The 24,353-nt window shown below is 54.6% G+C and overlaps 10 protein-coding genes across 13 annotated transcripts; 6 read left to right on the top strand and 4 right to left on the bottom strand.

The window, feature by feature from the left end:
- Positions 1-14: 14 nt before the first annotated feature.
- On the top strand, positions 15-2,636 carry IUM83_06911 (uncharacterized protein; the record flags this gene model as incomplete). The annotated part of the gene is made up of 1 exon (XM_067931156.1): positions 15-2,636. The coding sequence occupies one exon, from the start codon at positions 15-17 to the stop codon at positions 2,634-2,636; it is 2,622 nt and encodes an 873-aa protein (XP_067787041.1).
- Positions 2,637-2,731: 95 nt separating this feature from the next.
- Positions 2,732-3,940, bottom strand: IUM83_06910 (Dynein light chain; the record flags this gene model as incomplete). Its single annotated transcript, XM_067931155.1, has 4 exons — positions 2,732-2,821; positions 2,884-3,102; positions 3,157-3,708; positions 3,815-3,940. 4 exons carry the CDS (start codon positions 3,938-3,940, stop codon positions 2,732-2,734), a joined length of 987 nt encoding a protein of 328 aa, XP_067787040.1.
- A 222-nt stretch (positions 3,941-4,162) lies between these two features.
- Positions 4,163-4,408, top strand: IUM83_06909 (uncharacterized protein; the record flags this gene model as incomplete). The annotated part of the gene is made up of 1 exon (XM_067931154.1): positions 4,163-4,408. The coding sequence occupies one exon, from the start codon at positions 4,163-4,165 to the stop codon at positions 4,406-4,408; it is 246 nt and encodes an 81-aa protein (XP_067787197.1).
- A 562-nt stretch (positions 4,409-4,970) lies between these two features.
- On the top strand, positions 4,971-10,878 carry IUM83_06908 (histidine kinase A bacterial sensor-like protein; the record flags this gene model as incomplete). The annotated part of the gene is made up of 2 exons (XM_067931153.1): positions 4,971-10,626; positions 10,805-10,878. The coding sequence occupies 2 exons, from the start codon at positions 4,971-4,973 to the stop codon at positions 10,876-10,878; spliced, it is 5,730 nt and encodes a 1,909-aa protein (XP_067787198.1).
- A 203-nt stretch (positions 10,879-11,081) lies between these two features.
- IUM83_06907 lies at positions 11,082-13,937 on the top strand (the record flags this gene model as incomplete). Of its 3 annotated transcripts, XM_067931152.1 has the most annotated exons (2): positions 11,082-12,407; positions 12,487-12,540. In XM_067931152.1, the coding sequence occupies 2 exons, from the start codon at positions 11,082-11,084 to the stop codon at positions 12,538-12,540; spliced, it is 1,380 nt and encodes a 459-aa protein (XP_067787286.1). The 3 variants fall into 3 exon arrangements, with proteins under 3 accessions (XP_067787286.1, XP_067787287.1, XP_067787288.1); XM_067931151.1 differs by having other exon boundaries at positions 11,082-13,937; XM_067931150.1 differs by lacking the exons at positions 11,082-12,407; positions 12,487-12,540 and adding an exon at positions 13,389-13,937.
- Positions 13,938-14,066: 129 nt separating this feature from the next.
- On the bottom strand, positions 14,067-16,829 carry IUM83_06906 (Myotubularin-related protein 13; the record flags this gene model as incomplete). Of its 2 annotated transcripts, XM_067931148.1 has the most annotated exons (2): positions 14,905-14,909; positions 15,044-16,829. In XM_067931148.1, 2 exons carry the CDS (start codon positions 16,827-16,829, stop codon positions 14,905-14,907), a joined length of 1,791 nt encoding a protein of 596 aa, XP_067787192.1. The 2 variants fall into 2 exon arrangements, with proteins under 2 accessions (XP_067787193.1, XP_067787192.1); XM_067931149.1 differs by having other exon boundaries at positions 14,067-16,829.
- Positions 16,830-17,976: 1,147 nt separating this feature from the next.
- On the top strand, positions 17,977-22,036 carry IUM83_06905 (E3 ubiquitin-protein ligase hulA; the record flags this gene model as incomplete). Its single annotated transcript, XM_067931147.1, has 6 exons — positions 17,977-18,895; positions 18,978-19,067; positions 19,158-19,261; positions 19,343-19,772; positions 19,846-20,213; positions 20,297-22,036. 6 exons carry the CDS (start codon positions 17,977-17,979, stop codon positions 22,034-22,036), a joined length of 3,651 nt encoding a protein of 1,216 aa, XP_067787051.1.
- A 73-nt stretch (positions 22,037-22,109) lies between these two features.
- On the bottom strand, positions 22,110-22,760 carry IUM83_06904 (uncharacterized protein; the record flags this gene model as incomplete). Its single annotated transcript, XM_067931146.1, has 1 exon — positions 22,110-22,760. The coding sequence occupies one exon, from the start codon at positions 22,758-22,760 to the stop codon at positions 22,110-22,112; it is 651 nt and encodes a 216-aa protein (XP_067787191.1).
- A 145-nt stretch (positions 22,761-22,905) lies between these two features.
- On the top strand, positions 22,906-23,510 carry IUM83_06903 (tctex1 domain-containing protein 2; the record flags this gene model as incomplete). Its single annotated transcript, XM_067931145.1, has 4 exons — positions 22,906-23,092; positions 23,176-23,245; positions 23,316-23,379; positions 23,463-23,510. 4 exons carry the CDS (start codon positions 22,906-22,908, stop codon positions 23,508-23,510), a joined length of 369 nt encoding a protein of 122 aa, XP_067787174.1.
- Positions 23,511-23,737: 227 nt separating this feature from the next.
- IUM83_06902 (putative ras family GTPase) lies at positions 23,738-24,343 on the bottom strand (the record flags this gene model as incomplete). The annotated part of the gene is made up of 1 exon (XM_067931144.1): positions 23,738-24,343. One exon carries the CDS (start codon positions 24,341-24,343, stop codon positions 23,738-23,740), a length of 606 nt encoding a protein of 201 aa, XP_067787175.1.
- Between the last annotated feature and the right edge of the window lie 10 nt (positions 24,344-24,353).

Genomic DNA, 24,353 nt, shown 5'->3' with positions numbered 1-24,353 from the left:
TACTTGTTGACATAATGGAAGACTACATCCGTGGCATCCTGTGCGGCTACTTGCAGGTGCAAATCGGCACACGCGATGATGCCAAACGCAGGCGTACGTTTGTCGTGCTCTCAGACTCGCGTATGGACTATTATCTATCCGACCCGCGACCAAGCTTCGCTGCCAAGATCGACGCGACATACTTCCTCACGACCACAACACGTATTCATTACTACTTGGAGTTGAATGCTCGAGCCCCACTACACTCAATTTGCCTGACCACAGATAGGGGCACAGAAGTTTATATCGCTGATACGCAAGAAGAGGCCGACCTGTGGTTCCGTCACATTTCCGAACGCCTCGAAGCGCTTTCGACGATGCTCACAGGACCCCTCATGCTACGAAAAGAGCTCGCTGCGAACCAACAATTCAAGCGCTTCGTGTTGCGAACCAAGTACCGCTGGAAAGCTCGGCACGTGGAGCTTGGACGCTCGACACTTCGCTTTTGCAAACCCTCCGAACACAAAACCAAAACTATGAAGCAGTTTGCACTCACGGGGACCAGCTTCGCGGGGCAAGAAAGCACAACGTACTTGCGGCAGCTCTCAGTTTTCGCGTCGTACTCCATCCCCGTGGACCCATCACTGCAGACGCTGAGAGGCATAAAGAAAATCGAGAAGGTGCGCCGGGAGGAGGAGGAGAGGAATGGAGTCGATACCAGCGACACGAGCCTTAAAAACAACGAGGTTCGACCGAAAGGCTCAAAAGTTGCGGCATTTTACCCGTTTATCGTGACAACAGGGCCGGCTTATATCATTCTCGCAGCACCGACGGAGCAAATACGAACTCACTGGATCCTCGCTATCCGGCTGCGGATTATCGCGCTGAAGTACCGTAACGGCGGAGCAGGAGGAACGCCACGAAAGCAACTCGGGCAGTTAGGCAACCAGGAATCGAATCCAAACCAAGTGCAGGGCTTCATCGAAGCGCAGCCCAAACCTGGTGGACCGTGGAAGCAGCACTACGTCGAGATTGACAACGGAATGCTGCGCGTGAAGAAAAGTGAGCGGAAGCTGGGCTCGATCTTCGAGGTTCAATTGTTGCCTACCTGCCGCGTTACACCGCTTTTGGAAAAGGCCAACGCCTTCACTGTCCGCAGTCTCGGTTGCGAAGTAGCTTTCGCCCCTGGAAGTGCCGCAGAGGCTCGACGCTGGATGGACGTGATCCGCGGAGCTGCTGCTGCGGTTGAGCGAGTCCGCTACCAACGCCTTTTCCATGACGATATTCAGAGGTTGCTGCGCAACAGCGTTATCTACACGCTTGACGTGGCGTCAGAAGCAAGTGCTGGTATTGTCCTGGAGAAGCACAAAAAGAGGATTTTTGTGTTGAGCCACGAGCAAGTGGTGCCGAAATCGCCGAGGCGCGTTACGATGGCGGCACTCGTGCGACGAGTAAGTTTGTTAACGACTGCCACGTCCAGCGGATCAGCAAGAACGTTGTCTCCTTCGTCCGGGTCGCAGTCTCCTATTGAGTCACCGCCACCCATAGCACAGATCAATCATTCATCTGCTATTATCCCACAAGGAAGCGTGCTTGTGGGCATCTCGCAGTTCGGCATGATGCACGACTCGGCCGACACAATTTGGCACACTTTGCGACAGAAGAAGGGGTGCTACAAGCAGGCTAAGCGATTGATTTTCCGTGCTCCAGCTGTGAAGGAAGGTTGTCTCAAGGTGAAATTCCGCGCTGCTGATGAGTGGGTTCTTCATCGATGCTGCCTGGCAAACGGTATGTTCCGCGTTGAGGATGCACAAAACCACAAGGGTGATACTCTGCTAGAAGTTGCGGTGCGAGACTGTGAAATTGAACTGTTCAGCGACGACGACTGCTTCAACGGTATCAAGCTGACGGTGACCACGACCAACGCTTTGGTGCGCTCGGTTGTGTTCATGAACGTGGCTCTTGACGACGATGCGTTCTTGTGGTTTGCTATGCTCCACATGGAGATTTCAGTGGCTCAAGACAGCTTTGTCTTCCCGTTAAACCCTGGACCAATGTTGAACACACTAGTTGGCGTACCCCCATCAGGAACACCATCTGCACGGGGCGAGAAGCTCATTGCTGACCAAGCCAAAAGCTATCGGGACTGCACCGTCGTGAACACTCGTATCGAAGAAATCGAAAAGTACGCACGAGAACAGGAGCGGATCTTGTGTAGTCTCGATGCCGAAGTTCGCAAAAAGCTGGAGGTGGAATTAGCATTCGAGGATCGGCGAAAAACTGAGTTTTACCCTGTGGCCAATATCGACAACTCGGCAAGCTTGAGCTCAGCTGATGTCGCTCGATTTTTCCAGCACTTGGATGCCGTCGGCTCAGGCAAAGTGTCATCGCCAGGACTTGTCTTCATCATGAAATTGATCACGAAGCATATTCGCCCTCGAAAGAAATTCCGTAGAAGCGGAGAGGCTGTTCCTGAATCGGCCGACCCAAAGCCCCTCGACGCTTTTTTCACTGCGTTGGAGGAGCTGAACGCAGATGGCCGAAACCATTTATGTCTCACTCCGGACGAATTTGCCACCGTGATGGCCAAAGTGACCCACCCTGCCGTGGTAGAACTCGTGCGAAAGGAGTCGCGCAACAATATCCATTGTATCTAGAACACATAAACTCGATAACTTATACAGTAGATGCATCATTGCTTGTATGATTCGCATGATATCTCTTCCAACAGCGCTTGCAACGAAAAAAGTTGTCACAACTTGGACTCCACCAGACTTTGCATTTCCTTCAGCTCGTCAAACCAGTTGCTCCAGGCGTCCAAGTCTTCCGATAAATCGGGCTCCTACAATGTACTAACAGTAAGCATACAAAACTTAGATGTAACACGCCATCTCACTTTCGTACCTCGAGAACGAAGACCGCTCGGGGCTGGGCCTCATCTCCTTGTTGAAGTTCCTTGAAGCCCAACGCGAGCAGACACTGATGCCCACCGGAATATTGGCCGAGATCAGCGTGAAAATTGGCATTATCTTTGGGAATGTGTCGAAATGCAGCATTTTCCGGTGACGAGCAGATATTGCTCACGACAGCTAGTAGCTTCTGCAGTGATTGCTGCAAGAGCGCCTGTGCAACATAAACATTAGAAACCTTTCCTTGACACAAGCACAAACAACATACCCCACTGCCAGTACTATCCCTCAGCATCCCAATGGCTTTCTCAAGCCCCTCTTTGCCGTGCGAAATTGACGCATTCAACCGTTCACGTGCCTCCTCTTCGAGCTGCCGCTGTCGTTCGTCCTCAGCACGCTCCTTCTCGCGCTGCTCGCGTTTCTTCTGCGCCGCAACAGCTACTTCCTCAACCCTTTGCCGTTCTTCCCGCTGCAGTTTTGCTTCGTGCTCCCGAGCTTCATGCTGCAGCCTTTCCCGCTCTTGCTCCCGAGCCAGTTCTGCAGCACGTTGAGCCTCCTGTTCCTTTTTCTCCTGAGCAGCTTGTTCCTGCTTCTTGGTAGCCTCTTCTGCCGTCATATGGCTGATCTTTGCCTCCACCTGTACACGCAGCGGAGCCTCCTCGTTCACTGCGAGCTTCACCTCGTCGTATCGACGCAGCAGATCTTGGACTTTGGCCAGCATTTTAGGGCCGAACCGAGGCTGGTTCGTCACGGGGTCCACCATGGAGCAGCGGGACCGGAATTTCTCCATCATAACGTCCACGTCTCCTCCAATTGCAGCCTGCAGAGACGCTGATAAAGTCAATATTGTCGAGTTTGAGGGGGATGACAAGTTTCGGATAGAGATTTCGAAGTCAATTTTAAGCGTTAGAAGGCCGCGAACCCACCAAAATGAAGCTGAAGATCTCTTCTAGATTGACGTTAGCTGCGTTGTCGGCGACAGACTGCTGGAGCAGCGCGAGACGCGCCTCGAGGTCGTCCACGTGCGCCGCAGCTTGTCGGAACTCGCTCATCGTTGGGGAGGTAAAATATCGTACTTAGACGGAATACTGAGCACCGAGATGGCTACATCGAAGCGAATAGCACGTGCAGCATTTCTGCCAGGAATACTGCAGAGCAGCGTTCTACGGACGGAGGAAGCGCATGCTATTGGATTGTTTTCACCTTGCTGGGGCCATGGGGCAGCAACCATTTCCCAATTCGCCTCCAACACCCCAATCAAGCCCAAGAGGAGAATGTTCAAGCTGCTGGCTGCCACGATCGCCGTCGTCGCGATCACTGTCGGAGGCACAAGATCTGGAGAGGTGGCCGTGGCAGTGAAGTCCCTTCGCGTTCAGGAGCAACGGCTGCTCGAAGTGAGTGGATCGGGGTCATCGTCGTTTGCTGCTGGTGGCGGCGACGCGGGCGACTCGCTGTACGAGAAGTGCAAGTGGTACGACCATTTCAAGTTCTGGAGCTGCTGCGGCTGGAGCTGCTCGTAGGGTGTACGTTTACATGAAACTCAAACTAGCCGTCCGAGTTGTCGTGCGAAGTTGCTTCAAGAGGACTTGACCCGCACAAAGTAACGCACAGACGACCATCAATACCAACACGCCGTCGCTTCTTCCGCCGAGCGAGCACCGATCCCCCACTTGTAGCGGCCCCCACCCACGATCCACCTTAGCTGTTTCTCCTCATCAACTTCTATCCAATCTCCAATCTCTCAACGACAGACTGCCCACACCCACACACAGCACATTAGGCGTGGTGGTCGCCAACCACCTCCTCCAACGTCCGTTGCTCTAATCGTCCCTGCTCAATATTTCTTTCGAGCCTGTGGCACTCGTTTGCCACGTCGTTTCCGATCGCTTGCGCACCGCTGTCCTCCGTAACGCGGGGTCGCGCCTTCCTAAATCCGTCTCTCTCCATACAAATCCCCGATTCCCCATATCTACAATCGAACCCTTATTAAGCGCCGCACAGACAGGCACGTACCACATGTCGTCAGCGGCCATCACCCATACAAATCCCCATACGACGGCCATTCCGCATTATACCGCCGCCATGGCGCCGTCCAAGGGGAAGCGCGGCCGCCGCGCGCCCGACGCCGCTGCAGAGCCGCCGCCACCCGCGCCAACGGCTGCCCAAGGCCCCAGACAAGACGCAGACGCAGACGCCGCCGCCTGGCCGCGCGCGCAGGAGCTGTTCCGCATGCTGCACGACGCCAACGCGCCGGCGCTCGGCGTGCGCCCCGACGGCCGCGTGGCGCTCTGGAACCCGCGCATGGAGGACATCACGGGCTTCGAGGCCTCGCGCGTGATCGGCCGCCCGCTGGCCGACTTCGTGTACGGCGCGCAGCGCAAGCAGGAGGTCGCGGAGACGCTGCGGAGCTGCGTGGAGCGCCGGCGGCCCGAGCTGGAGCTGCGCATCCCGCTGAGGAACACCAAGGGCCGCAACGCCGAGGTGCTGACCAACATGACGCCGCTGCTGGCCGAGGACGGCGCGTGCGTGGGCGTCTACGGCGTGGGCCAGGACGTGACGGAGTGGGCCATCCAGGAGAAGCAGTACGCCACCGTCATGATGCAGGCCAACGCGCCCATCATCGAGCTGGACAAGGAGGGCAACATCACGGTCTGGAACTCCAAGACCGCCTCCATGACGGGCTACGCCAGCGTCGACATGGTGGGCGAGCCGCTGCTGCCCGTCGTGGACGAGAGCTTCCGCAAGATCGTGTCGGAGAAGATCGACCAGGCGCTCACGGGCATCCCCGGCGCCGACTTCGAGCTGCCGCTCGTGACGGCCAGAGGCTCCAGGGTGGAGATCGTGCTGTGTCTGACCCCGAGGTTCGACACGCTCGGGGCCGTCATGGGCGTCGTGGCCATCGGCCAGGACGTCACGGAGAGGAACACCAAGGAGATGGAGTACCGGAAGCTCATCGAGACGGCCAACGCGCCCATTTTCGGCGTGGATACCGAGGGCAGAGTCGTGATTTTCAACACGAAAGCAGCACAAATTAGCGAGTATTCGCCCGAGGAAGTGATGGGCGTGGACCTCGTCGACACGCTCATCTCGGAAGAGTTTCGACCGGCAGTGGCTGCGGTCTTTCAGAGCGCGTTCCAGGGAACTGAGACGGCGAATTTTGAGTTCCCGCTGGTCACCAAGACTGGCCGAAAAGTGGAGATCTTGCTGAATGCTACGCCGCGGTATGATCACACGGGAAAACTAGTAGGTGTCGTGGGAATCGGTCAAGATATCACGGACCGGATTATTCAAGAGAAGGAGTACAGCCGGCTGATTGACACTGCCAACGCTCCCATTTTCGGTGTCGATTGCAATTACGAGGTGATTATCTGGAACAAAAAGGCAGCCGCGATTACGGAATACACAAACGAAGACGCAATTGGTCAGGAGCTGTTTAAATTCATCTCCGAGGACTACCGGGATGCAGTCGCAAAGGTTTTGTCGAAAGCTTTAGAGGGGACTGGAACGGCGAACTTTGACTTCCCTTTGATCACGAAAAGTGGGCGCCGGTTGGACATTCTGTTGAATGCGACGCCGAAATACGATCACTTTGGTAATGTTTGCGGTGCCGTTGGAATCGGACAGGACATCACTGATAGACGTGCTCAAGAACAAGAGTACACTCGTCTCATTGACACGGCTAATGCTCCAATCTTTGGCGTAGATGCAAATGGCTGTGTGAATATTTGGAACCGCAAAGCTGCTGAGACGACACAGTACCCAAATGAAGAAGTGCTGGGGGTTAACTTGGTCGAAAACTTCATTCCAGAGGACTTTCGAGAGGCAGTGTGGACGGTGTTATCTCAAGCGCTGGAAGGACAAGAAACTGCAAACTTTGAATTCCCGCTCATCACAAAGGATGGCCGCCGCGTTGAGATTCTGCTTAACGCAACGCCGCGCTACAACGAAAAAGGTGTCGTGATTGGGGTTGTAGGCATTGGGCAAGACATCACCATTCGAATGGCCCAAGAGCAGGAAACCAACAGGTTAATTCATTCGGCAAACGCTCCCATCTTCGGCGTTGATCGAGATGGCTTGGTGAATATTTGGAACCTCAAGGCAGCAGAGATCACTCAATTCTCAGCAGACGAGGTGATGGGAAAAGACCTGGTCAACCGCTTCGTTGCGGAGGAGCATCGAGCTGCGGTACAACTGGAGCTTCAAAGAGCCTTTGAAGGCGAGCAAACGAATAATTTTGACTTTCCCCTCATCACCAAGACTGGACGACGAGTTGAAATCCTGCTGAATGCTACTCCCAGATATGATGAATTGGGCCAAACATTTGGAGTTGTAGGTATTGGACAAGATATAACAGAACGGATTTCGCAGGAGCAAGAGCTTATCCGCTTGATTGATACTGCCAACGCCCCGATATTTGGTGTGGATTCTGAAGGGCGTGTGAACATCTGGAACAAGAAGGCTGCGGAGATTATGCAGTATCCGGCCGATGGTGTTATGGATGAACACCTAGTGGAAAAGTTCATCACGAAGGACTACCAGGAGGCTGTAAGCTACGTGCTGTCGGAAGCTCTAAACGGTGTTGAAACAGCCAACTTCGAGTTCCCATTGATCACAAAAACGGGTCGACGGGTCGAGATATTACTCAATGCTACGCCACGATATAACGAACTTGGCGCGGTCATCGGTATGGTTGGTATCGGACAGGATATTACGGACCGTATCGCCCAAGAGCAGGAATACATGCGTCTGATTGATACAGCAAATGCTCCAATTTTCGGCGTCGATTCTGATGGGTGTGTGAACATCTGGAACCGAAAGGCAGCCAATATCATGCAGTATACCAACGAGGATGTGCTGGGCAAAGACCTGGTTGCAGAGTTCATTTCGGAGGAGTACAAAGTTCCTGTGCGTAGTGTACTGGAGAAGGCCTTTGAAGGTGTTGAGACTGCAAATTTCGAGTTCCCATTAATCACGAAATCTGGCCGGCGAGTGGAGATTCTATTGAATGCTACCCCGCGATACAACGAACAAGGTGAAGTGATGGGCATGGTGGGAATAGGCCAAGACATCACAGATCGGATTGCACAAGAAAAGGAATATATGCGTCTCATCGATACAGCAAATGCACCAATCTTTGGGGTTGACTCCAATGGATTGGTGAACATCTGGAATCGAAAGGCTGCCGACATTATGCAGTACACTACTGAAGACGTGCTAGGTAAAGACTTGGTTGCGGAGTTCATTTCCGAGGAATACAAAGTGCCTGTGCGCAGTGTCCTGGAAAAGGCATTTGAGGGTGTGGAGACAGCCAACTTTGAGTTTCCGTTGATCACAAAGGCCGGTCGACGAGTGGAGATTCTGCTTAATGCGACGCCTCGTTACAATGAGCAAGGCGAAGTGATGGGCATGGTGGGGATTGGCCAGGATATCACGGATCGTATTGCGCAGGAGCAAGAATATAGCCGGCTGATTGACACGGCTAATGCCCCCATCTTCGGTGTGGATGCCGACATGTGCGTAAATATTCTGAACAAGAAGGCTGCGCAAATAATGAGTTATGCTGCCGAAGAGGTCTTGGGAGAGAAATATGTGGAAAAATTCATCGCGCCAGAGTATCAAGCTATCGTGTACGACATCATGTCGAAGGCGTTGCATGGAGATGAAACAGCTAGTTTTGAGGTTCCAGTGATAACCAAGACTGGACGAAAGCTCAACATTTTACTCAATGCGACAGCTCGCTTCGATCAGCACGGACATATTGTTGGCGTCGTGGGTATTGGCCAGGATATTACTGATCGCATTGCACAGGAGGAGGAATACGCAAGGCTGATCGACTCGGCTAATGCGCCCATTTTTGGAGTCGATGCGAATGGTCTTGTTAATATTTGGAACAAGAAGGCTGCTGAGATCACTCAATACACACCAACTGATGTGATGGGTGAGAATTTGGTGGAGAAATTCATTACGGAAGACTACCGTGAGGCAGTCGGACTTGTGTTATCGAAGGCGCTGGAAGGAGTTGAAACGGCAAACTTTGAATTCCCATTAATGACAAAGGCTGGGAGGCGCGTAGAGATTTTGTTGAACGCTACACCGAGGAATAACGAGCAGGGAGAAGTAATTGGCATGGTTGGTATTGGTCAAGACATCACGGATCGTATAGCACAAGAAAAGGAGTACATGCGTCTTATCGATACGGCGAACGCACCCATTTTTGGCGTAAACTCGAATGGATTGGTGAACATTTGGAATCGGAGGGCTGCAGATATTATGCAGTACACTACTGAGGACGTTCTTGGGGAGGATCTCGTGGCGAAGTTTATATCAGAAGAGTATCGTGTCCCCGTTCGGTGCGTCCTTTCGAAGGCTTTCGAAGGCGTGGAGACAGCTAACTTCGAGTTTCCATTGATTACAAAAGCTGGCCGGCGAGTGGAGATTCTGCTTAATGCTACGCCTCGCTATAATGAGCAGGGCGAAGTGATGGGTATGGTTGGAATTGGACAGGACATCACGGATCGCATTGCTCAGGAACAGGAGTACAGTCGGCTTATCGACACGGCCAATGCACCGATCTTTGGTATCGATGCAAACATGTGCGTGAACATTTTGAATAAAAAGGCAGCGCAAATCACAAATTACGACTTGGAGGAGGTGCTGGGCGAAAAGTACGTAGAAACTTTTATCGCTCCCGAGTTCCAGTCAATTGTATATGACATCATGTCGAATGCGTTGCGAGGAAACGAGACTGCTAGCTTCGAAGTTCCAGTCATCACCAAAAATGGACGGAAACTTAACATCTTGTTAAACGCTACGGCTCGTTTCGATCACCATGGACGTATTGTTGGTGTTGTCGGCATTGGTCAGGATATCACTGATCGCATCGCCCAAGAGCAGGAGTATGCAAGACTGATTGACTCTGCTAACGCTCCGATCTTCGGCGTTGATGCAAATGGTCTCGTTAACATCTGGAATAAGAAGGCGGCCGAGATCACACAGTACACACCAACTGATGTGATGGGTGAGAATTTGGTGGAGAAATTCATTACGGAAGACTACCGTGAGGCAGTCGGGCTTGTGTTGTCGAAGGCGCTGGAAGGAGTTGAAACGGCAAACTTTGAATTCCCGTTGATGACAAAGGCTGGGAGGCGCGTAGAGATTTTGTTGAACGCTACATCCCGGTTCAACGAGCACGGGGACGTAATCGGTATGGTTGGTATTGGACAGGATATTACCGATCGCATTGCACAGGAACAAGAGTATAGTCGGTTGATCGATACGGCAAACGCACCCATCTTTGGTGTAGATTCAAACGGACGAGTGAATATTTGGAACCGAAAGGCAGCAGATATCATGCAGTACACGAATGAAGATGTGCTAGGCAAGGACCTGGTTGCTGAGTTCATTTCGAAGGAGTATAAGGTGCCAGTGCGCAGCGTGCTAGAGAAGGCGTTTGAAGGTGTCGAGACGGCCAATTTTGAATTCCCATTGATCACTAAGGCAGGTCGTCGTGTAGAGATTTTGTTAAACGCTACTCCGCGCTACAATGAGCACGGCGAAGTGAAGGGTATGGTTGGCATTGGCCAGGATATTACAGAGCGTATTGCGCAGGAACAGGAGTACAGCCGTCTTATTGACACGGCTAATGCTCCAATCTTCGGCGTCGATGCCAATATGTGCGTCAATATATGGAACAGAAAAGCGGCACAGATCACCAATTATGCCATAGACGAAGTCATGGGCGAAAACCTAGTCGAGACCTTCATTTCGCCAGAATTCCGACCCATCGTAGCTGAAGTGTTGTCTCAAGCTCTGAGGGGTGTTGAGACTGCGAACTTTGAGTTCCCTCTGATTACTCGACCTGGTACAAGAATCGAGATTTTGCTGAACGCAACACCTCGTTACGACTCTAATGGCAGCATTGTTGGCGTTGTCGGCATCGGTCAAGATATCACGGATCGCATCGCTCAGGAGCACGAGTACTTCCGATTGATTGATACTGCAAACGCCCCGATTTTTGGAATTGATACCAATGGTTGCATTAACGAGTGGAACCAGAAAATTGAGGAAATCACAGGATATCACAAGTCGACTGTACTTGGTCTTTCGTTGGTACACACTTTCATCACGCCGGAAAGCAGACAGCAAGTGCGTCAGTTGCTAAACCAGGCGTTGATTGGCATTGACGTTGGTGAGATGGAGCTTCCCATGACGACGAAGCGTGGCGTGTTCCTGTTGCTACTTGTGAATGCTTCGAGCAAAAAGGATATGCATGGAAACATTCGTGGTGTGATTGGCGTTGGACAAGATTACACCGCGAGAAAGCACATGGAGGCTGCTAAGGTGAACTTCTTGGCGTCATTCAGCCACGAGTTGAGAACGCCATTGAATGGTGTGCTTGGAATGCTGGAGTTGCTGAAGGAACAACCCCTTGACAAGGCGCCCGAGAGATATGTGCACATGGCGTATGTATCAGGCTCGCTGCTGCTAAACCTGATTAACGACATTTTGGATCTGTCGAAGATTGAGGCTGGGCACCTTGAAATCTCTGCTGCTCCCTTCCAGATGCACGAGTTATTAGACTATTCGATTGAGATCTTCAAGTTCAAGGCTCGAGAGCGTGGACTCAAGCTTGAGCTAAAGTGCGACGACAATGTACCTAAGGTTGCAATTGGTGATGTTGTGCGTCTGCGTCAAGTTCTGCTGAATCTGCTGTCAAACGCTATCAAGTTCACCAATGAAGGTTCCATCACGGTGACGTGTAGTGTTGTATACACTCCGGAGCTTCCGAAAGCATTCAAGAAATTGCTATTTCAAGTCATCGATACCGGAATCGGTATGGATGCGGAGGAGAAAATGCGTCTCTTTTCCTTGTTTACGAAACTGGAGCGAACTCGGCAAAACAACCCCACTGGTTCTGGTCTGGGTCTTGCAATTTGTAAGCAGCTTGCTGAGCTGATGGATGGTCAGATTGGAGTGGATAGTGAGCTGGACGTGGGCAGTAACTTTTACTTCACTGTTGTGGTTCGGTTGCTTGACGATATCGACGCCAAGGGATTATTCTACGCCGCGAACGATTTACTTACTGATGCTGGCATTGCACCCGCTAATTTGGATACAGCAAACGTAAACTCGAACGATAGTAATGCAAGCGCACTTGCTGCAAATACTGCTAACAATGCAAAGATTGTGATTCCGCGGCAGGCAAGGATATTGGTGGCAGAGGACAATGAGTTCAACTGGGAAGTGGTGAAGTGCTTTCTCCAGGAGGCAGATCATCTCTTGCAATGGGAGGTGAATGGTCGAGATGCTGTGAAGGCTTACACGGAGAACCACACCAAGTTTGACCTCGTCTTCATGGACTGTGAAATGCCCGTTATGGATGGATACACAGCTACGAAAGCAATTCGTCAGTTCGAGCGCGAAAATGATCTACCCCGTATCCCTGTTCTCGGCTTGACTGCCTACGCTATGAGCGGCGATCGCCAAAAATGCTTGGGGTCAGGCATGGATGAGTTTATGGTGAAGCCCATCTCGAAAAACAGTTTGCTGAAGGCTATTCGGCAATGGATGCGTGTTCGCTATCTTGGCCCTAAGACAGCGACCCCATCAGTTGCTGGATCGGATGACTTCCCTCCTGCAAGTTCTGAAGTAGTAGCTGCTTCTGCTGCCCCGCCATTGGGATCTGTTTCGTCGCCTGCTTCGTCGAAATCCCGCGGGGGTGACGAGTTAGATGCCGTGCCAACTGCATACCCGAGTACATCACCTACCCCACGCCCCTCGCTTGATAGTGATGCTGACGATGCGGACCTGTATAGCGGAGAAGATGACGCGGGCTCTAGACTTGCTCCGGCCTCAAGCCACATGCAGCAACTTGATCTTGCACGAGCAATTTCGAACTTGGAGTTGGATGACCCCATGGCAATCAGGCGACAGATTGGCCCCACCGTGCGCACTGCAGTGCCTACAACATCAATATTTAGTCTACAATCTTCGATTGGAAACAGTACGCACTCTAGTGGTCTCTTAACTCTCCAGCGCGATACTGGCGGAGCTATCGTCGATATTCCAGATTGGAAGCAGATCCACAAGACCTCCGCGACCTTGCCGAATATGAACGACAAGCCACTAGAGGGCGCCGAGACATCTGATCATGTGTCATCTCACAGCAATCCAACTTTGTGGAGCCATCCGCCCTTCATGGGCAGCAAAAAGGACTCGGCCCCGCCCTCCACATCGTCTCAGCAACCCCTGTCGCCAACTTCCGCTTCAGAGGCACAAAATGCGCGAACTAGAGCAGTGACTGAAGGTGGCAGGGATGATAACACACCCTTGAGTTTGCAGCGGTACGAATCGGACAAGAGCTCGGACGAACATGCGGCAGGAGACCCAATTGCAGCTATGCTAGAGCGTTTGAACATCAGTAGCCCGGTCTCTAGAGGCGGCGTCAGAGGACCCCCCAGTGTCGATCATGCGAGCGCTACCACAGAGAGTGACGCTGCGATGCGCGTCACGATGGATCCAACCAGCATTGTCATCCCCGAGGGAGATCCCGTAGACTATTCGTTGGGTGTACAGCAGTGTGGTGGCCACGAAGAGCTCTTCTTGAGCCTACTCGAGAAGTTCACCGTGAGCTGTGAAGCCATTATGTCGCGCATTTTGGCAGCCTACGAGCAAGGTGATATCCCGGTGACTCGACGGGAGTCTCACTCGCTGAAGGGGTCATCGGCGTATGTCGCTGCGATGCGTGTCTCCAAGGCTGCTTTCCGCGTGCAAGTTGCATGCGAACAACTGCAGCAGTGCCAGTCCGAAATCGGCGTCGACCAGCAGCCGACAGCGCTCGCTGATGCGGCCGCCATGCTCGCGCTGAAGAAGTCACTCGACGATTCTGTGACCCTACTAAAGAAGGAGCACAGGCACCTGCGCGGATACCTTCGTCGTAACTTTGAGTTCCGTGCCTTGACCAGGAGCGGAAGTGGGGCCTCAGCTGCAGCCCTTCGCTCAAGCAGCTCCGTCCAGGATCGTGCCAACGGGCCGTGTGGCATTATGTAAGTCGATGACCACCGATACTTGTGGGGTGCATTTTTTCAATGTAGGATATCAAAACGTCAATGTACTATGCCCAATCTACTTTTTGCATTTTTTTTATTCTATTACTACTGCTGCGTCTGCTTCGCCAGCTTAAATATCAACCGAGGCGATCTCGTGAGAGAAGACCTGGGTTTCCAGGAAGCTGCGGTAGAAGGATTGCTCGCGCGTTGGCAAGCGGCGCAGGAATGCAATTCGGTCAAAAACCACCACGTAGTCAAAATCGTCCGAGAGGACGAAGCGGAACTCTTCCACTGTTCGAAGCAGAGTTGCCACCGCCTCACGGAAACAAGTCCGCACATGGCCCTGCGGGAAACGGCGTGCCTGCAATGCGTCTGTCTTGCTGCTAAGCATGGGCACGAAGTCGCTGAAGTATACCTTCGGCTTGAGGAGCTGTAGTAATCTGGAGGTAAGTGGACCACGAACAGATTCAGGAAGCTGCGGTCGCCCAGGCGAGCTCATCGTGTCAGCGTCCAGATCCACCACAACGATGCCGTCGCCACATCCTTCGCGCTCCAGCATCTCACGCAACTCTGCCCGATAGCTTGAATGCACGCCGAACAAATACGGCGTAGGGCATTGCAAGCACTCGAGCATACTTTTGGGCAGGATGGGTGCAAACACATGACTCCACTGCAGCGGCGAAATTAAACTCTTCAGGGTCTCGCCTACGGATGTAAGCACCGAATACCTTGAGCTCACAAGCACGATCTGTCTTTCCAGAAGCATGCACGTAACCAAGGTAACCACGTGCTCGACCGACAGGCAGCTGAAGAGCTCCTCCATGCTGAAGTCCACATACTTGTCGAGCGCCGAGAGCGAAGTCACCGCGTCCTCAGTTGCCGTGGCGGCAGCAAAGTCAAACGGGCAAAGCAATCCAGCCATTTGAGCTGCCGAAGGCAACCAGTTCACATCGGAGAGGTACGCCTCGTCATCCTGCATAGCCGCATGCAATGCGTCCAAGCGCTGTTTGAGCGTGTCCAGAATCGGATACCGGCTAATGATGCAGAGCCCTGCTGGAACGTAAACTTCGAGCCCCTCAGTCTCTTGCAGTACTTGTTCCAACGGACCCAGCTTGCTTGAATCGTTCAGCGGAACGTAGCGTGTGAGGCAGGCACCGTAGAATGCCTTTTCAGCATTTCCGATAGTCATGTGGAAGAGCGAGGGCTCCGGGCGAGTTGTGGAGCGGACCACATCCGCGCCTGCAGGGCGGAAGAAAGCCTCCACGTGATCCGGAATAGCGTGATGGTGGTAAAGGTCACTGCTGCTATCGCTGTGGTTGTTGGGGTCCGCCAGCGTGTGCAGAACTTCTTTGATAATCTCTGGGCGAGATCTGTCGTTCACGTCCAGCCGGAAATTCAACACAGAGCTGACAAGAGATTTGCTCTGCGATTCGCCACGTAGCTGGCCTTGGAAGAGCTCTCGTAGCGTAAACGACTTACTACGCACTCGCTGCGGTTGGTGCGATGCCACATTCATGCACTGGAATAACTCTTGCAACGTAGTCATGCTGCTGTCCGAAGCAGTACTGGAGCCATCGCATGCTGCAGCCGCGACAGCGTTCGATGAACCAGACGGGCTGAGCAGGCGGCTTTGATAAGATGCCACAAGTGACTTGAACGACTCGCTTCCCATGAAACGAACAAAGTGGTTGACCTTGAGGTTGGCCTCGATGACCGACTGAATGCGCATCACCGTTCGGAGCAGAACCTCAGCGTCAGCCAGCGAGAAGCTTCCAGCATCCAGACAACAGGCCACGCGCAACTCGTAGTCGCGCAGCAGTGCCTGCTCAGCCTCGCCGACAAACGTCACGCGTGTGCTTGCACTCGCAGTTAGGTACTTGTTGGCAATACGGCTGCCCACCGCCAGCAGCTGCTCTATGAGCTGTCCCGCTTGCTGCTCTTGTGCGTCGTGCTGCTGGTCGTTCTCCTGCTTCTCATTTTCCTCCTCCTCGCTTTCCTCCTGCGTCGCGTTGATGAAGTCCTCAAGCACCGGCAGCAGCTGATACCTGAAGTCCATCCATAGACTCAACTGCTCGTGCGTGCGCTCCTTGAACAGAAAGACCCAGAAGACGCTGCACAACCTGCGGTTGCCCAGCACACGCTCCAGCGTGAGGAACGTGGTGGCCGTGCGGTGTCTCCGCCCGTGGCTCTGTCGAGGTGTGGACGACGCCGAGGACGCCGCGCGGCAGGGCGACGCCGCGCCCACGCTGCTCCCGGACACGGAGGCGGGGCTCTTCTCCTCGTCCATCTGCTGCTGATCGTCATCCTCCTCCTCGTCGGCGCTGTCTCCCGACGCGTCGGCGTCCTCGAACGTGAGCCTGGAGCTGGCCACGAGCGCCGCGAACTCGGGCGTGGCCGCGAACTGGCGGAAGCTGGGCTGCAGCGCGCGCTTGACGGCCACCTCTGCGTCCTGGAACAGGTCGGTCTTGGCCGCCAGCCCGGAGTAGAGCATCAGGTCGTTGCTCAGCAGCTTGCCGAAGCTCCAGACCGACTTGTTGAGGATGCGCAGGTTCTCGGACGCGATGTCCAGGAACGCGTCGCGCCGCATGAACTTGGCGATGATCTTGCTCGCGTACTGCCGGCGGTGCGCTCGGGCGTCGTCGTCTGCGTCCGCACCAACGTCAGCGGCAGCGGCAGCGGCAGAGGAGCGTTTGTCGTCCCTGTCCGAGCTCGAGAAGACCTTCTTGAACTCGTCGACGCTCACGAGGAAGAGCAGGCGCGCGAAGCCCTTGGGGTCCGACGCGGACAGGTGCTGCAGGAACAGCGCGTGCAGGTGCGGGTCGGCCACCACGGCGTCCAGCGTCACGGCCTCATTCTCCTCCTGCTGCGGCTCGGCGGGCATCGGCATCGCCATCGGCGTCGGCTTGGGCGGCGGCGACTAAGAGACGGACTGAATGCACTGAACGACGGAGACTTCGGGGCCGCGACTGGGAAAAAGGCGGGCCAGATTCCGGCCAAAATGCGGACAAGTAGCGCGTAAGTAGCGGTAGAACTTTAATAGCGTTACTTTAGCTCGCTGTTCGGCGAGTTGAACTGAATTGTTGGGGAATTGGTTTTTGCGGAATTGTCCCGCTGCGTGATGGCTGCGAGGACGCTGAGTGAAGTTCGATCTGATGCGTGCAGCGAGGGAGTGTGGCTGCCTGGTGCCGGAGACCACGAGGTGGATGACCAGCCTGTCAGCTTTTGTGGAGGACACCAGAGATGATGCCGTTTTTGGCTGAAGGCTGCCCGCCGCCACGTCGGACCATGCAACGTGGCGACGACCAGCAAAGGTGAAGTGCAGGTCTTTACATGTGTAACATTACGAGGGTCGCCGCCGTGGTTGCACTTTGCTGAAGTACACCAGCCGGCGGCGAGCAGGATAGTCGTCGGCGGAGCTGCTGGCGCTGGTTTGCGTCGAGCCGATAAGGCTGTGAGGAAAAGTCGAGTCTTCGCTTTGGTAGCGGCGGGGGAGGTGCGCTGCCAGACGGAAGACATACAGGCAGCAAGCTGGCTAGCCGGCTGTCATTCATGACTGGGCTCGGTTGAGTATCGTCACGACGACGACAACGACGTATTCCTCCGCAGAAAACGCGTTTTAGTCGACGGGCGCCCGCGAAAGAATACACTACATACTTGCGCGACACAAAACTACAACAATAGGGGCTGCCATGCTGGCAGCAACAATGTACTTGGCTTGAGCACCTTTGCGCTGGAGAACACGACGCGCGGGCTTGCTACGCTTGGAACTGCTAGTAAACGTTGGCAGCCAGCCTGGCCACTTTGAACGGAAACTGCAAGTGCACCTGCCTGTATTCGTCTGTAATGAAGCGGGGCCACGCGCATGAGCACCCGTGATCATGAACGTGGACAGATCTAGTTACTAATCCAGCTTCCATCAGTTCCAAATCAGACCCTTCCCTGATTCTGTAACTCTGCCAAATTTCTGGCGCTACAAACCCTGATTCCGCGCATCATCTGGTCAATCTTTCCCAACGCGAACAAGAGCGACCGCATCAGCCATGGCCTCGGCCTCGACCTCCGCGCGCGGCCGCCGCCGGCCGCGCCGCCCCCGCGCCAAGCCCACCTCCTCCTCCGCCGCCACCGCCACCTCCACCAGCAGCGCCGCCAAGGCCGAGCCGTCCGCCGCGGCGCAGCTCGTGGCCGCCATCCGCCGCGACGACCTGGCCGCGCTCTCGTCGCTGCTGCAGACGCCCGAGCTGGACGTGAACCGCCGCTCGCCCGCGGGCGACGCGCCGCTAGTGGAGGCCTGTCGCTTCGCGCGCCTGGACATGGCGGCGGCGCTGCTGGCCGCGCCGCGCGCCGCCGCCAACGTGGCCAGCAGCAACCGCGCCGCCAACCGCGTGGGGCTCACGCCGCTGGTGGCCGCGTGCATGGCGCTGGCGCCCGAGCTGGTGGCGCTGCTGCTGGCGCACACGCACCAGCCCGTGGACCTGCTGCGGCCCTTCGCGCGCGTGAACGCCGCCTCCGTGTGCCTGCTCTTCTGCGTGGCCAACGGCCGCGCGGCCGCGCAGGCCGACGCGGCGCTGCAGATCCTCCGGCAGCTGCTGGACCACGCGCAGCGGCGCGGCCAGCTCCAGGCGCTGCTGGCCGCGCGGCCCGACAAGCTGCACAGCCTGGTGCACGTGGCCGCGGGGCTGGGCAACTGGCAGGCGCTGCGCCTGCTGCGCGACTTCGGCGCCGACCTGAGCGCGAGGAACGCGGCCGACCACTCGGCGCTGCACGTGGTGGAGCTCAACGCCTTCCAGGCCAGGTCGCTGCAGTTCTGTGAGCCGCCGCGGCCCGAGGCGGACGCGGGCAGAGGCAAGGGCAGAGGCAGGGGACGGCACGGCAGGAAGAGGCAGAAGAAGCAGGACGAGGACGGAGCTGGGGAGCAAAAAGGAGAGGAGGAGGACGGACATGAGCAGCAGAGTGAAGCGGGTAGGAGTGGGGTGGTGGGAGATTCTTTGCGGGGTGTTGGCTGACTGGGGGTTATGTTTTTTTTGCTTTTTTTTTGCTACAGACAAGCAGACGTTCACTCGGTCGCGGCCGGATCGCGCGGTGGAAGCTTTCCACGTGACACGAACTGTCCTCGAGTTGGTGAAGAGTGCGGGTGAGTGGCGGAAATGATGGGATGGCAAAGGTGTGGTGTTTAATGGGGTGTGTTTATTTATTTATTTTTTATTGCTGGTGGTATGTACAGGAGTGGGCGCCGTTTTCTCGCGAAAGGGGGATCAAGGCGTTCGAGGTCTCTACATCAAAGCGCTGGTGCTTGCGGAAGTGGGTCTGGTGCCGATTCTTAACGAGGTACATACCCGAAAGTTGAGTGTGGGTGGAAAGAATACTAGCGGGGTTTAATGGATGCCATTGTTGGTTTGTGCTGCGTAGATTGCTGAGATGGCGGATACACAGAAGGAAAAGGCTGTGTATATGGATGGACTGATGTACACCGTGGCATCCGTGTATCCGCTATCCGTGAAGAATGCGAAGGAATACCAGTCTCTCTGGCGTCAAGCGCTCGATAAAAAGTCGAGCGATGATCTCGAAGTAAAGGCTGCCGTTCAAGGAGATGAAGAAGAGAAGCAAAGCGTGCCACAAACGCTGAAATTATCTCACGAAGCGTTCAAAATGGTCTTGAACGGAATGCTGACCTACAACAGTCTTTCAAAGCGTGTGAAGGTGTGGACTCTTATTTTGATGCATTTGGTGGATCCTTACGCTGGCGGGTCTCCTCTCGCTGCCGACAAGCAACCTGTCATGGAAGAATGCGGCCAGCTGAAGTTTTTCGAACGTATTACCGATATGCTCTGCCGTTCAGGTTAGTTTTCATTAGGCGCATGATGGAAGATTCGAGCCGGTCTAATCATATCGTGTCGGCGTTCTATCTGTAGGAACCAAGCTTGCTTTCTGCATTTTTGACCGGACGGACATCGAAGACGATGAAAGCTACGATGAAGAAATCGAGTTTCATCTGCTTATTTCGCTGGTTGAGCTCTTCCTCCAGTTTTTCGCACCGTATGCTCGAGCTATTCGTATTGAAGGTGATACGAAGGCCTTGGGCATCACTGCAAGTTTCCAGCAAGCGATCAAGCCCATCAAACAGCTGTGGCCTTTGGTGAATGCTGCGCTGGGAAGCCTAGACGATGCCATCGCAACGCCACAGCGATTTACGCTTCTTCTCCACCTTCTACAAGTGTTCGAGCAGCTAGAGGCTGCCTTCGTCTCCGATGAAAATGCCGCACTAGCGAAGCTGTTTGCGGTACGGCTGTGACAATTAGCATCCTAAAATGGTCTCTGTGTGTGGACTAATGCATGATGGTCGTCATTTTATGTGTTTGTTAGATCATGAATCGATTTGTCAAGCAAGAAGCAAAGAAGAAGCATATCAAGATGTTCGTGGCGGAGCAAACACAGCTCCTGCGTAAGATTGCAACGTCGTTCCCGATCCCCAGCACTTTTATCGACAAAATTACCCCACTGAAGGGCAGTGTGGATGTGCTTATCCGATCCGACCCCAAGGTGCTGGGCATGGACTTGTATTCCTTTGCGTCGATTCCGGGCCTTATCCGTCTTGAGCACAAAGTAGATTATCTCGCCATGCTGGCTGAAGAACGCAACGGGTCAGTATCCGTGTCTATCAGTCGCGCGTCTGAGGCAAATTATGTGGACTTCATTCTCCAGCAAATTCTCAGTACGTCGGCGAGCAACCTGAAGGGTGAAATGAACATTACCCTAGTCAATGAACCGGGCGTGGGTGTTGGTGTGACCCGCGAGTTTTTCCAGATCGTCCAGAGGTATTTCTTCTCGACCATTGGCGCTCAAACCCATGGTTCCGCAGCTCAGCCAGCACCCCACGTCCTCGAGATTGGGGCGCAATGGCTCCAGCTTGCTCGGCAACAAAGTCCCAAAGATGGCAGCTCTAACAAGAAGCGCAACGACAATGAGAAAGGGAATCGATCGAAGCGTAGCCGACCGGGCAGTGGCGGCTTTGCCGAGCTGTTCCCCTTGTTTGACTTTGTGGACAAGCAGAGGCGCGGTGTACTTACGATTGCGCCGCGACCGGCGTACGTCAGCAAACATGTTCTTGACGCCAAGCGCAAAGAGAAAAGCTTGAGTCTTACGAAAAGTGATTTGATCGTGGATTCCAGCGAGGTGGATGCTCTCAAAAAGGCGTATCTTTGCATTGGCCGCCTGATGGGTTTGGCGATTCGCAACCACCAGCCACTTGCTGCTGACTTTCCTTTGGTGTTCTGGCGATTCATGATGCGAGACGGCTCGTTATCATGGGAAGACTACTGCGAAAACAGCGACGTGTTCAAGCGCAGTCTTCAATTCGTGCTGGATCACGATTTTGATGTAGAACCGCTGGATATGCGGTTTGAATACACCATGGACGTTGTGCTGGTCGACGAGGAAGCAGCTAAGCAGAAGGAGCAGCGTGAGGAATCCGCAACAGCGACTGCAGAGGCTGACTCGGCGTCCTCCGTAACTACAACAATGGAAATGGAGCTTCAAAAGGGAATGGGCGATGTGGAGGTGACGAACGCCAACAAGGCACAGTACGTCATGCTGCGTGCCCAGCAGTACTTCTTCGGTAACGGACTGATCTACTACCAGAAAATGCGCGACGGCTTTACCGATACGATCGTGAAATCGGACCTGAAGCTTTTCCGACCTGAGGAACTGCGTCGCTTGGTGCGTGGTGAGCGCACGATCGATTTCGAAGGACTGAAGAAAAGTGTGGTGTATTCGCGAGGAATGGCACCGTCGTGCGGGGTTATCCAGCACTTCTGGGAAATCGCCGAGAGCTTCGACCAGGAGACCCGCTCGAAGCTACTTACCTTCTGGTCAGGCTCGCCATTACCTCCCATTTTTGGCTTCGACTCCAAGTATCGCTCCATGAATGCGGACACTGCATGCTGGTACATTGACGTGGACACGCGGATGCAAGCGAGCTTCTGCCCCATGGCCAATACCTGTGACCGCCGCTTGATCCTCCCGGACTATCCCACGAGTGCTGTTCTCAAGGAGAAGCTATTGGTAGCGCTGGAGCACGGAAGCGTTGGCTACGACCGCATGTAGAGAGGAGTAGGTAGACGCAACACGATATTAGAGCTTTGCAGTCAGACGACAACGTTTACCCCTCTCTGTGCTCCTACAGCAACGCAGTATGGTCTGGACTCGGCACGCGCCCTGGCTCGCGGAAGCTGGAGGCTGTGGTGGCGTCACTTGTAGGTACTTGCGCGTATCCTCTCTGACCTCTCTGTTGCTGCTCTTCCACGTTGCCAAACAGAGACCGGAAGAAGTCGTAGAGGATGCTGAACGGGAAGCACACGACCTGCTTGGCCCGCTGCAGCCACTCGCGACTGAGCCACGTCAAGTAGTTGCCCGCCGCCGCCGTCTGCAGCGCCCCCTTCTGAGTCCCGAAGAGCTGCACCACCGAGCCAGGCCAGACGTCTCCTCGCTTGAGCAGTTTGCCCTGGTGGATCAGCCGCGCGTGCTGCAAGTTGAAGAGGCCGGCCAGGACTTTGGCGGGGTCATCCACCGCCCAGATGGACACGTTGAGGGCGTAGACGGCATTGCAGAAGCGCACGAAGGCGGGCTTGGGGGCGTCGTCGCCTTGGGGCAGCAGCTGCGTCACCCGCTTGACCTGCGCGTGGCATCCAGGACACCGGTTCTTGTTGGCGGCCAATTGGCGGCACAGGCACGAGAGGCAGAACTCGTGCGAGCAGTCGGTCAAGCAGCGCGCCGTGGGGTCCGCGGGCAGCGGCTCGTCGCACACGAGGCACGGGAGCAGGTCCGCCATGCTGGTCAGCGCTGATAATGGAGACCTCGATCGAGTGTTACTGTCACGAGGGACAAGGCGCCAGACCAGAGTGACGTGGATCTTGAAGCGGCGCGACCTGACAGCTCCATTGTGTCACTCCTCGCCTGTGAGAGATACTGCTGCGATGGTGGCGCCGCCCGAAGGATCGAGAGCGCTGCAGCTGAACCCGAAGGTCAAGCCCACGACGACCAAGATGAAGCAGGTGATCGGGCAAGTCCTGACGGAGAAGCTGGACAATGCAAACTACCAGTCGGATCGAGCGGCGGCACTGACCAAGGAGATCGCCGACGCTGTCAAGATGAAGCTTAAAGGTCGATCGATGTTGTGCACTCGGTCTCTCGTGCTGGGTATTGATATTACTGGGCGTTTGTTGTTGTGCCTCGTGCTTCGACAGAATGCAACTTCCCTCGTTTCAAGTACGTGGTGCAAGTTGTCATTGGCGAGCAGCGAGGAGAGGGTGTGCGGTGAGAGCTTAGCAGTCACTGAGGCCGGGCGGATGAAATCGCGTGACAAATGAGTTTTGCAATGATCTAGGATGGGGTGTCGGTGCTTCTGGGACGCGGAGACGGACTGCTATGCCTCCGAAACCTTTTCAAACGTTTGTGCACGTAGAAAAGTGGACCTACGGATGGCATGCATCTTACTCACCAATGCGTTGTTCGATGGAATTGTGTATTACAGGACAGCTTGTTTTGCGTGACTACGGCCTACAGCGTTTACCTCTACTAGCCGTAGTTCTAACGCTGCGATACAGAGCACTATCCACGATATGAACACGGGAGGGCAGAACTAGCTAGTTGAAACGATTGTTTTCCTGTTCAGATGAAATCGTCTCGTACTGGTAGTTCAAAATCCACAACAAATGCAGTCTAAGCAGTAAGGCTTGTCAGTGACGAATAATACTCCTCGCTGAAAGCAGGACTGATAAGCATTCATTGTTTCACAACCCCCATCCTTTAACGTGTCACGTGTTTGACGACAGTCCTGAACAGCGAGTGGAATGCCTCCGTGATACTCATCCCAGTGCACGCAGACGTCTCAAAGTACTCGAACCCCTTCGCCTGGGCGTAAGCCTTGGCCTCGTCTTCAGAGACGACACGTGGACGGTCGACTTTGTTCCCACACAGGATGCAAGGGAACTTCCCTGCGCCAAACTTGGCGGCCTCACGCAGCCAACTGTCGAGGGACTCGAAGCTCCGTCGTGAAGACACGTCGAACATGAGAATGCCTCCTTGGGTGTCCTTGTAGAACTCGTTCCGGACCTCCAGATACTCTGGCAGCCCCGAGAGATCCCAGAAGTTCACGCGCACCTCCGCTCCATTGACCATCACCGGCTTCACGCCGTAGTCGATGCCGATTGTGGAGATGTACTTGCTCACGAACTTCTCCTCGCAGTAGCGTTTGATCACGCAGCTCTTGCCTACGCCGCTCTCCCCCATCGAGATGATCTTGACTCGCAGCGCGCTGGGCCGGCTGCTGTCCTGGTTGTCATCGTTGTTGCCCAAGCTCAGTGAAGTGGCACCGAACAGCCCCGTCAACTTGTCCCCATTCCCATCGCTCATGCGTCGCCTC

Source organism: Phytophthora cinnamomi (genome assembly GCF_018691715.1).
Source record: "Phytophthora cinnamomi strain GKB4 chromosome Unknown Contig62, whole genome shotgun sequence".
In the NCBI taxonomy this organism is placed as follows: Eukaryota; Oomycota; class Peronosporomycetes; order Peronosporales; family Peronosporaceae; genus Phytophthora; species Phytophthora cinnamomi.
Note: the sequence above shows the minus strand (reverse complement) of the source record. Positions and strands in the feature narration are given on the sequence as shown.